This window comes from Hemibagrus wyckioides, linkage group LG03 (assembly GCF_019097595.1).
Source record: "Hemibagrus wyckioides isolate EC202008001 linkage group LG03, SWU_Hwy_1.0, whole genome shotgun sequence".
Classification (NCBI taxonomy): domain Eukaryota; kingdom Metazoa; phylum Chordata; class Actinopteri; order Siluriformes; family Bagridae; genus Hemibagrus; species Hemibagrus wyckioides.
The window spans coordinates 1,990,146-2,004,843 of record NC_080712.1 but is presented as its reverse complement, the minus strand read 5'-3'; the positions used below and the strand labels follow the sequence as shown (position 1 = coordinate 2,004,843).

Below are 14,698 nucleotides of genomic sequence, written 5' to 3'. Positions count from 1 at the left end.
CACACACACACACACACACTGAACTGCAGACACTGACACACACACTGCAGGTACACACACACACACACACACTGAACTGCAGACACTGACACACACACTGCAGGTACACACACACACACACACACTGAACTGCAGATACTGACACACACACTGCAGGTACACACACACACTCACACTGAACTGCAGACACTGACACACACACTGCAGGTACACACACACACTGAACTGCAGATACTGACACACACACTGCAGGTACACACACACACACTGAACTGCAGACACTGACACACACACTGCAGGTACACACACACACACACACACTGAACTGCAGACACTGACACACACTGCAGGTACACACACACACACACACACACTGAACTGCAGACACTGACACACACACTGCAGGTACACACACACACACACACACACACACACTGAACTGCAGACACTGACACACACACTGCAGGTACACACACACACACACACACTGAACTGCAGACACTGACACACACACTGCAGGTACACACACACACACTGAACTGCAGACACTGACACACACACTGCAGGTACACACACACACACTGAACTGCAGACACTGACACACACACTGCAGGTACACACACACACACACTGAACTGCAGACACTGACACACACACTGCAGGTACACACACACACACACACACTGAACTGCAGACACTGACACACACACTGCAGGTACACACACACACACACACACTGAACTGCAGACACTGACACACACACTGCAGGTACACACACACACACTGAACTGCAGACACTGACACACACACTGCAGGTACATACACACACACACACTGAACTGCAGACACTGACACACACACTGCAGGTACACACACACACTGAACTGCAGACACTGACACACACACTGCAGGTACACACACACACTGAACTGCAGACACTGACACACACACTGCAGGTACACACACACACACACACACACTGAACTGCAGACACTGACACACACACTGCAGGTACACACACAAACTGAACTGCAGACACTGACACACACACTGCAGGTACACACACACACACACACACACTGAACTGCAGATACTGACACACACACTGCAGGTACACACACACACACTGAACTGCAGACACTGACACACACACTGCAGGTACACACACACACACACACACTCTGTACTGAAGACACTGACACACAGTGCAGGTACACACACACACACACACACACACTCTCTACTGAAGACACTGACACACAGTGCAGGTACACACACACACACACACACACACTCTGTACTGAAGACACCGACACACACACACACGCACACACACTCTGTACTGAAGACACTGACACACAATGCAGGTACACACACACACACACACTCTGTACTGAAGACACTGACACACACTGCAGGTACACACACACACACTCTGAACTGCAGACACTGACACACAGTGCAGGTACACACACACACACTCTGAACTGCAGACACTGACACACACACTGCAGGTACACACACACACACACACTTTGTACTGAAGACACTGACACACACACTGCAGGTACACACACACACACACACTGTACTGAAGATACTGACACACAGTGCAGGTACACACACACACACACACACTGTACTGAAGACACTGACACACAGTGCAGGTACACACACACACACTGTACTGAAGATACTGACACACAGTGCAGGTACACACACACACACACACACACACACACTCTGTACTGAAGATACTGACACACAGTGCAGGTACACACACACACACACACACTCTGTACTGAAGACACTGATACACAGTGCAGGTACACACACACACACACACACGCACACACTCTGTACTGAAGACACTGACACACAGTGCAGGTACACACACACACTCTGTACTGAAGATACTGACACACAGTGCAGGTACACACACACACACACACACACACACTCTGTACTGAAGATACTGACACACAGTGCAGGTACACACACACACACACACACACACTCTGTACTGAAGACACTGACACACAGTGCAGGTACACACACACACACACACTCTGTACTGAAGACACTGACACACAGTGCAGGTACATACACACACACACACACACACTCTGTACTGAAGACACTGACACACACTGCAGGTACACACACACACACACACTCTGTACTGAAGACACTGACACACACTGCAGGTACACACACACACACACACACACTCTGTACTGAAGACACTGACACACAGTGCAGGTACACACACACACACACACACTCTGAACTGCAGACACTGACACACAGTGCAGGTACACACACACACACACACACACACTCTGTACTGAAGACACTGACACACAGTGCAGGTACACACACACACACACACACACTGTACTGAAGATACTGACACACAGTGCAGGTACACACACACACACTGTACTGAAGACACTGACACACACTGCAGGTACACACACACACACACACTGTACTGAAGACACTGACACACAGTGCAGGTACACACACACACACACTGTACTGAAGACACTGACACACAGTGCAGGTACACACACACACACACACACTCTGAACTGCAGACACTGACACACAGTGCAGGTACACACACACACACACACACACTCTGTACTGAAGACACTGACACACAGTGCAGGTACACACACACACACACACACACACTCTGTACTGAAGACACTGACACACAGTGCAGGTACACACACACACACACACACACACTGTACTGAAGACACTGACACACAGTGCAGGTACACACACACACACACACACACACACACACACACTCTGTACTGAAGACACTGACACACAGTGCAGGTACACACACACACACACACACACACTCTGTACTGAAGACACTGACACACAGTGCAGGTACACACACACACTCTGTACTGAAGACACTGACACACAGTGCAGGTACACACACACACACACACTCTGTACTGAAGACACTGACACACAGTGCAGGTACACACACACACACACACACTGTACTGAAGATACTGACACACAGTGCAGGTACACACACACACACACTCTGAATTGCAGACACTGACACACACACTGCAGGTACACACACACACACACACTGTACTGAAGATACTGACACACAGTGCAGGTACACACACACACACACACTGTACTGAAGATACTGACACACAGTGCAGGTCCACACACACACACACACACACACACACACACACACACACTGTACTGAAGATACTGACACACACTGCAGGTACACACACACACTTTGTACTGAAGACACTGACACACACTGCAGGTCCACACACACACACACTGTACTGAAGATACTGACACACAGTGCAGGTACACACACACACACTGTACTGAAGATACTGACACACAGTGCAGGTACACACACACACACACTCTGTACTGAAGACACTGACACACAGTGCAGGTACACACACACACACACTCTGTACTGAAGATACTGACACACAGTGCAGGTACACACACACACACACACACACTCTGTACTGAAGACACTGACACACAGTGCAGGTACACACACACACACACACACACTCTGTACTGAAGACACTGACACACAGTGCAGGTACACACACACACACACACACACTGTACTGAAGATACTGACACACAGTGCAGGTACACACACACACACACACACACACACACACACTCTGTACTGAAGACACTGACACACACTGCAGGTACACACACACACACACACTGTACTGAAGACACTGACACACACTGCAGGTACACACACACACTCTGTACTGAAGACACTGACACACAGTGCAGGTACACACACACACACACTCTGTACTGAAGATACTGACACACAGTGCAGGTACACACACACACACACACTCTGTACTGAAGATACTGACACACAGTGCAGGTACACACACACACACACACACACACTTTGTACTGAAGACACTGATACACAGTGCAGGTACACACACACACACACACACACACTGTACTGAAGACACTGACACACAGTGCAGGTACACACACACACACACACACACACACACTGTACTGAAGACACTGACACACAGTGCAGGTACACACACACACACTGTACTGAAGACACTGACACACAGTGCAGGTACACACACACACACACACACACACACACTCTGTACTGAAGACACTGACACACAGTGCAGGTACACACACACACACACTCTGAACTGCAGACACTGACACACACACTGCAGGTACACACACACACTTTGTACTGAAGACACTGACACACACTGCAGGTCCACACACACACACACTGTACTGAAGATACTGACACACAGTGCAGGTACACACACACACACACACTGTACTGAAGACACTGACACACAGTGCAGGTACACACACACACACACACACTCTGTACTGAAGACACTGACACACAGTGCAGGTACACACACACACACACACACTCTGTACTGAAGACACTGACACACAGTGCAGGTACACACACACACACACACACACTGTACTGAAGATACTGACACACAGTGCAGGTACACACACACACACACACTGTACTGAACACACTGTACTGAAGATACTGACACACAGTGCAGGTACACACACACACACTGTACTGAAGATACTGACACACAGTGCAGGTACACACACACACACACACACACTGTACTGAAGACACTGACACACACTGCAGGTACACACACACACACACACTCTGTACTGAAGACACTGATACACAGTGCAGGTACACACACACACACACACACTCTGTACTGAAGACACTGACACACAGTGCAGGTACACACACACACACACACACTCTGTACTGAAGATACTGACACACAGTGCAGGTACACACACACACACACACACTCTGTACTGAAGACACTGATACACAGTGCAGGTACACACACACACACACACACACACTGTACTGAAGACACTGACACACAGTGCAGGTACACTGACACACACACACACACACACACACTCTGTCCTGAAGACACTGACACACAGTGCAGGTACACACACACACGCACACACACTGTAATGAAGACACTGACACACAGTGCAGGTACACACACACGCACACACACTGTAATGAAGACACTGACACACAGTGCAGGTACACACACACACACACACACACACACTGTACTGAAGATACTGACACACAGTGCAGGTACACACACACACACACACACACACTGTACTGAAGATACTGACACACAGTGCAGGTACACACACACACACACACACACTGTACTGAAGATACTGACACACAGTGCAGGTACACACACACACACACACTGTACTGAAGATACTGACACACAGTGCAGGTACACACACACACACACACACACACACTGTACTGAAGATACTGACACACAGTGCAGGTACACACACACACTCTGTACTGAAGATACTGACACACAGTGCAGGTACACACACACACACACACACTCTGTACTGAAGACACTGACACACAGTGCAGGTACACACACACACTCTGTACTGAAGATACTGACACACAGTGCAGGTACACACACACACGCACACACTCTGTACTGAAGACACTGACACACAGTGCAGGTACACACACACACTCTGTACTGAAGATACTGACACACAGTGCAGGTACACACACACACGCACACACTCTGTACTGAAGACACTGACACACAGTGCAGGTACACACACACACACACACACTCTGTACTGAAGACACTGACATACACATACACACACACACACACACTCTGTACTGAAGACACTGACATACACATACACACACACACACACACACACTGTACTGAAGATACTGACACACAGTGCAGGTACACACACACACACACACGCACACACACTGTACTGAAGACACTGACACACAGTGCAGGTACACACACACACACACACACACACACTCTGTACTGAAGACACTGACATACACATACACACACACACACACACTCTGTACTGAAGACACTGACATACACATACACACACACACACACACACACTGTACTGAAGATACTGACACACAGTGCAGGTACACACACACACACACACGCACACACTCTGTATTGAAGACACTGACACACAGTGCAGGTACACACACACACACTCTGTATTGAAGACACTGACACACAGTGCAGGTACACACACACACACACACACACTCTGTACTGAAGACACCGACACACACACACACACACACACTCTGTACTGAAGACACCGACACACACACACACACACACACTCTGTACTGAAGACACTGACACACACACACACTCTGTACTGAAGACACTGACACACACACACACTCTCTGTACTGAAGACACTGACACACACACACACTCTCTGTACTGAAGACACTGACACACACACACACACACTGTACTGAAGACACTGACACACAGTGCAGGTACACACACACACACACTCTGTACTGAAGACACTGATACACAGTGCAGGTACACACACACACACACACACACTCTGTACTGAAGACACTGACACACACACACACACTCTGTACTGAAGACACCGACACACACACACACACACACACACACTGTACTGAAGACACTGACACACAGTGCAGGTACACACACACACACACACTCTGTACTGAAGACACTGACACACAGTGCAGGTACACACACACACACACACACACACTCTGTACTGAAGACACTGACACACACACACACTCTGTACTGAAGACACTGACACACACACACACACTCTGTACTGAAGACACTGACACACACACACACACACACTCTGTACTGAAGACACTGACACACACACACACTCTGTACTGAAGACACTGACACACACACACACACTCTGTACTGAAGACACTGACACACACACACACACTCTGTACTGAAGACACTGACACACACACACACACTCTGTACTGAAGACACTGACACACACACACACACACACACACTCTGTACTGAAGACACTGACACACACACACACACACACTCTGTACTGAAGACACTGACACACACACACTCTGTACTTAAGACACTGACACACACTGTACTGAAGACACTGACACACACACACACACACACACACACTCTGTACTGAAGACACTGACACACACACACACTCTGTACTGAAGACACTGACACACACACACACTCTGTACTGAAGACACTGACACACACACACACACACACACACACTCTGTACTGAAGACACTGACACACACACACTCTGTACTGAAGACACTGACACACACACACACACACTCTGTACTGAAGACACTGACACACACACACACTCTGTACTGAAGACACTGACACACACACACACTCTGTACTGAAGACACTGACACACACACACACACTCTGTACTGAAGACACTGACACACACACACACACACACACACTCTGTACTGAAGACACTGACACACACACACACACACACACTCTGTACTGAAGACACTGACACACACACACACACACACACACTCTGTACTGAAGACACTGACACACACACACACTCTGTACTGAAGACACTGACACACACACACACACACACACTCTGTACTGAAGACACTGACACACACACACACACACACACTCTGTACTGAAGACACTGACACACACACACACTCTGTACTGAAGACACTGACACACACACACACACACACACACTCTGTACTGAAGACACTGACACACACACACACACACACACTCTGTACTGAAGACACTGACACACACACACACTCTGTACTGAACACACCGACACACACACACACACACACTCTGTACTGAAGACACTGACACACACACACACACACACACTCTGTACTGAAGACACTGACACACACACACACTCTGTACTGAAGTCACTGACACACACACACACACACTCTGTACTGAAGACACTGACACACACACACACACACACACACTCTGTACTGAAGACACTGACACACACACACACACTCTGTACTGAAGACACTGACACACACACACACACACACACACACTCTGTACTGAAGACACTGACACACACACACACACACACTCTGTACTGAAGACACTGACACACACACACACACACACTCTGTACTGAAGACACTGACACACACACACACACACACTCTGTACTGAAGACACTGACACACACACACACACTCTGTACTGAAGACACTGACACACACACACACACACACTCTGTACTGAAGACACTGACACACACACACACACACACTCTGTACTGAAGACACTTACACACACACACTCTGTACTGAAGACACTGACACACACACACACACACACTCTGTACTGAAGACACTGACACACACACACACTGTACTGAAGACACTGACACACACACACACTCTGTACTGAAGACACTGACACACACACACACACACACACTCTGTACTGAAGACACTGACACACACACACACACACACACACACTCTGTACTGAAGACACTGACACACCCACACACACACACACTCTGTACTGAAGACACTGACACACACACACTCTGTACTGAAGACACTGACACACACACACACACACACACTCTGTACTGAAGACACTGACACACACACACACACACACTCTGTACTGAAGACACTGACACACACACACACACACACACTCTGTACTGAAGACACTGACACACACACACACTCTGTACTGAAGACACTGACACACACACACACTGTACTGAAGACACTGACACACACACACTCTGTACTGAAGACACTGACACACACACACACACACACACTCTGTACTGAAGACACTGACACACACACACACTCTGTACTGAAGACACTGACACACACACACACACACACTCTGTACTGAAGACACTGACACACACACACACACACACTCTGTACTGAAGACACTGACACACACACACACTCTGTACTGAAGACACTGACACACACACACACACACTCTGTACTGAAGACACTGACACACACACACACACACTCTGTACTGAAGACACTGACACACACACACACACACTCTGTACTGAAGACACTGACACACACACACACTCTGTACTGAAGACACTGACACACACACACACTCTGTACTGAAGACACTGACACACACACACACTCTGTACTGAAGACACTGACACACACACACACTCTGTACTGAAGACACTGACACACACACACACACACACTCTGTACTGAAGACACTGACACACACACACACACTCTGTACTGAAGACACTGACACACACACACACTCTGTACTGAAGACACTGACACACACACAGTATTTGTGTTGTACTAAGACTAAAACCCTTAAAGATACAGTGGTGCTAATACTGTACACATCATTCAGTGTATTATGTTATTGAGAGTGTGTGTGTGTGTTTACACAAAGGTCAGGTTTTCACCTTCTCTCCAAGTGTGTGTGATGAACACAGACATGTTTACACAGAGACAGCATAAACACACTCACTATGCTGTGTGTGTGTGTGTGTGTTGGATGAAGTAGACAGAACAGAATCTGCTCAACTGGGACCTGATTAAGAAACTCCCTCATACAGGAGGTCAAACAAACACACACACACCCACATACACATCTCGGCCATTACTGTTGATGACTGCTGCTTTGGGAGTGTGTGTGTGTGTGTGTCTCCTGTAGTATTAATGTGGGTGTATGAGGGCAGTAGGTGTCCTGCCCCGCTGCCCCGACACACACAACTCCTCTTCTAATTGGACGAATTTGCTGTCATCTGATTGGACGGTGACCAATTGTGTGTGTGCGTGCGTGTGTGTGCAGGAATTGTGAGGCATGAGAGGAAAATACACAACAGCAAAATGACACAGTGACACTTTCATCAGTCTGTCACTCCCTCATCTCCTGCACACACACACACACTGTTGACAAGACTGACACACACACACAGATTTTGTTGACAGGACTGACCAACACACACACTTTTCTTTACTAAGTGTCATCTCTCTGACACATACAAGAGCATAAGTACTTGCTGTCACAGACTAGTGACTCCTTACAGTTATTGTGTCACTCTGAGTGAAACATGCTGCACACACACACACACACACACACAGTATTGGGGATTAAATACCTGGTTAGTGTTGCATCTTCTTTGGAGATGAATCTGGATTATTAAGGATTTCCTCCCTCTCTCTCTCTCTCTCCCCCCCCCCTCTCTCTCACTCTCTCTCACCCCCCTCTCTCTCACTCCCCCCCTCTCCCCCCCCCTCTCTCGCTCCCTCTCTCTCACACACACTCACACACACATTTCAGCATTAATCTATATCATAATTCTGTTCAATTCAGTTTTATTTGTATAGCACTTTTAACAGTGGACATTACGGTTAGGACATTATTAGATTAGGACTTTAGATGAGAAAAAGACTGAGACTATGTGAGGAAGAAAAATTAACCAGGAACCAGACTCAGAAGGTCTCAGCAGCAGTGGTCACCTCCAAGTGATGAGACTCCAAGCAGAAGTAAGCGGTCAGGGTAGATCAGGCAGGTCCAGAGAGAGAATCAGAAGGTGACAGACACAAGGACTTCCTGGAACATAAAGAGTCCAAACACTCCTGCATCAGAAGACCTGAATGACCATGAGAGAGTGAGGAGGTGACATCACCCCAACATCCCAGTTCACCAAACACTCCACACTCATGAGCCTTCCAGATCTGCTCCTTTACCTCAGATGAAAAAACATAAAAATTTTGTCTAAACAAATGTGTTTTCAGTCTAGACTTAAACACTGAGGCTGTGTCAGAATCCTAAACACTGATTGGCTGTTCCAAAACTGTGGGGCTTTGTAAGAAAATGCTCCGCCCCCTGCTGTAGCCTGCACTACTTGAGGTACAAACAAATAGCCTGCACCCTTTAGATTGAAAAAGCAGTGCTTTATAAGGTCAGTAACAGTATTTTATAATCAATGTGAAATTTGACTGGGAGCCAATGTAGTGTGGCTAAAATAGGAGTGATGTGTTCATATCTTCTGGTTCTAGTTAGGACTCTAGCTGCTGCATTCTGGACTAACTGGAGCTTGTTCCTGCTCCTACTGGAACATCCAGACAGTAAGACATTACAATAATCCAACCTAGAGGTAACAACTATGAACTAGTTTGAACTAGTTTCTCTGCATCATGAAGTGACATCATATTTCTTATCTTAGCAATATTCCTAAGATGGAAGAAGGCTACCCGAGTGATATTATCTACATGAGCATCAAACCAAAGACCAGAGTCAATAATCACACAAAGATCTTTCACTGCTGGACAAGATGAAACCAAAAGACCATCCACCATTACCAATCAGAAAGCTCACTTCTAACTGCCTGTGGTCCTAGTACAAGCACCTCTGTCTTGTCTGAATTAAGCAGGAGGAAGTTAGTGGCCATCCATTGTCTAATGTCCTTTACACATTCTTCTATCTTAATAAGCTGGTGTCTCTCATCTGATTTAGCTGAAACATATAGCTGTGTGTCATCGGCATAACAGTGGAAGCTAATACCATGTTTACGAATAATTGCACCAAGGGGTAACATATATAGGGAGAAAAGCAGTGGGCCTAAGACAGAACCTTGTGGAACACCGAACATAACCTTGGTATGCATGGAGAAGTCACCATCTAGATCTACAAACTGATAACGGTCAGTCAGATAAGACCTGAGCCAGGAGAGGGCTGTTCCTTTAACACCAACAACATGTTCTAGTCTATCAAGTAGAACAGTGTGGTCAATGGTGTCAAAAGCTGCACTAAGATCCAGTAACACCAGTAGGGAGACACAACCTTGATCAGAGGTCAGTAACAGGTCATTGACCACTGCTGTCTCTGTGCTATGACAAGGCCTAAATCCTGACTGATACATTTCATAAATGTTATTCCTATGTAGGTATGAACAGAACTCCTGTGCTACAACTGCACAAGATTTAGGCACATAGCCAGTGCTAAGGGAAGAGTTTATCATTTTTAGAAGGGGTTCAATAGCTACTGCTAATATCTGTTTAAGGAAATGTGTGGGTAAAGGATCTAGAATGCAGGTTGATCTAGTCTTGAAGTGGAGTAAAGCATTCTAAGCTCTGATCAGAAACAGTATTATTATCTACAGGATTATCTATCTAATTATCTGGTTTTAAATGAATAGTCTGAATTGTTCAGTTGAAATAATTCATGAAGTGTTTGCTGCAGCATGTAGAGCTGTTCCACAGCACTGTTACTCCTAGTTAATGTTGTTACAGTATTAAATAAAATCTAGGATCATTTTTGTTATCTTCAATTAGGGCAGAGAGATACGCTGATCTAGCAGCGCTAAGAGATTTCCTCTAGCTCAGGAGGCTCTCCTTCCATGCTAATTGAAATACTACCAGTTTAGTTTGATGCCATTTATGGTGTGTGTGTGTGTTCTGTGGAGTCAGATGTGATCTAATCATGGTTGTTAACTCTGGGAGAAACTCCTCCATCGCCCTGACTTATATATAAAATGTGTGTGTGTGTGAGATATTTGAGGTTTTACTTACTTTATGTGAATCTTTGCATGTTGTTAAAATGATGTTAGTTTCTATGATGATGTTCCAGACAGAACAGGAACTGTGGTGCTCTTACACAGATTCAGTACAGATCCTCAGAAGGTTCTGAATCCTCAGTGCAAGCACACATACACACACACACACACACACACACACAAACACACACACAAACACAAACAAGTAAATCCTGTGTGTCTTTAACAAAGCTGTAAGAGTGTGATTAGACCTCTGCTTCATGCTGTGTAAACTCCCAGAGTGCACTGGGGCCTTGTGGATATCGCTCTGTTACATCTGCCAATCACGCTGCATCTGAATAATCAGTCTCATTAGCATACAAGAAGAGCTTAAGCCTTAATTCCCTGTCCTGAACACACACACACACAAACACACACTACATTAGTGTGTGTAAACACGTGTTAAATTCTAGTGTGGAGGATTTAATCATGATCAGATCCCCACATGATCAGAGTGTGTGTATCAGTTCTTTATTGACTAAAACATGCAATAAAGTACTAAACAGTATGTTGTTGCCACAGCAACAGAAGGCCATGTTGGAGGCGGAGTTAGAGCAGCTGAGGAAGTCCCACTCCCCTGAAGCTCAACAGGCATCCGTCACTGTAACTGCCCCTGCCCCTGACCTCCCAAACATCAAAACACTGGAGGCTGAAATCAAACAGCTCAACAACAGACTGAAGGTACACACACACACACTATATACACATAAAGTTGTGTTGCTTTCAGCAGTGTATTTAGATGTGTGTGTGTGTGTGTGTGTGTGTGTGTGTGTGTTAGAGCTCCAGTGCCGAGGTGAGCCGTCAGAGTGCTTTGATTAAAGGCCTCAGGACGGAGCTGCATGAGCGAGATCAGCGTCTTAAGGAGCTACAGGACAAGTACATACACCTGTCTGTCTGTCTATGTTTGTCTGTGTGCATCTGCCTCTCTGTTCATTCATTCATGTCTCTGTCTGTCCGTCCATCACATGTGCACTGTACTGTCAGTGTGTGTATACACACACACACACACACATTTTATTCTAGCAGACAGAAGGCAGTAGACTCTCTTCCTCTTTTTTGTGCTAACCTCACCCTGAGGAGACAGACAGGTAAGGACACACACAGACAGGTAAGGAGACTGACAGACTGGTAAGGACACAGACAGACAGGTAAGGAGATTGACAGACAGGTAAGGAGACTGACAGACAGGTAAGGACACAGACAGGTAAGGAGACTGACAGACAGGTAAGGACACAGACAGACAGGTAAGAACACAGACAGGTAAGGAGATTGACAGACAGGTAAGGACACAGACAGACAGGTAAGGACACAGACAGGTAAGGACACAGATAGACAGGTAAGGAGATTGACAGACAGGTAAGGAGATTGACAGACAGGTAAGGACACAGACAGGTAAGGACACAGACAGGTAAGGACACAGACAGACAGGTAAGGAGATTGACAGACAGGTAAGGAGATTGACAGACAGGTAAGGACACAGACAGACAGGTAAGGACACAGACAGACAGGTAAGGAGATTGACAGACAGGTAAGGAGATTGACAGACAGGTAAGGGCACAGACAGGTAAGGACACAGACAGACAGGTAAGGAGATTGACAGACAGGTAAGGACACAGACAGACAGGTAAGGAGATTGACAGACAGGTAAGGACACAGACAGACAGGTAAGGAGATTGACAGACAGGTAAGGAGATTGACAGACAGGTAAGGACACAGACAGACAGGTAAGGAGATTGACAGACAGGTAAGGAGATTGACAGACAGGTAAGGACACAGACAGACAGGTAAGGACAGACAGGTAAGGACACAGACAGACAGGTAAGGAGATTGACAGACAGGTAAGGAGATTGACAGACAGGTAAGGACACAGACAGACAGGTAAGGACACAGACAGACAGGTAAGGAGATTGATAGACAGGTAAGGACACAGACAGACAGGTAAGGACACAGACAGGTAAGGAGATTGACAGACAGGTAAGGACACAGACAGGTAAGGAGATTGACAGACAGACAGGTAAGGAGATTGACAGACAGGTAAGGAGATTGACAGACAGGTAAGGACACAGACAGACAGGTAAGGACACAGACAGACAGGTAAGGACACAGACAGACAGGTAAGGAC

At 46.6% G+C, this 14,698-nt stretch overlaps 1 protein-coding gene across 8 annotated transcripts in view; it reads left to right on the top strand.

Annotated features, from left to right (window-relative positions):
• cntln (centlein, centrosomal protein) overlaps window positions 1-14,698 on the top strand; it is a 182,206-nt gene that overhangs the window by 127,897 nt on the left and 39,611 nt on the right. For all 8 annotated transcript variants that reach the window (XM_058386074.1, XM_058386071.1, XM_058386070.1 and 5 more), the window contains 2 exons: window positions 13,099-13,257; window positions 13,355-13,452. In XM_058386074.1, coding sequence (XP_058242057.1) covers window positions 13,099-13,257; window positions 13,355-13,452 — 257 coding nt within the window. The remainder of the gene's footprint in view (window positions 1-13,098; window positions 13,258-13,354; window positions 13,453-14,698) is intronic.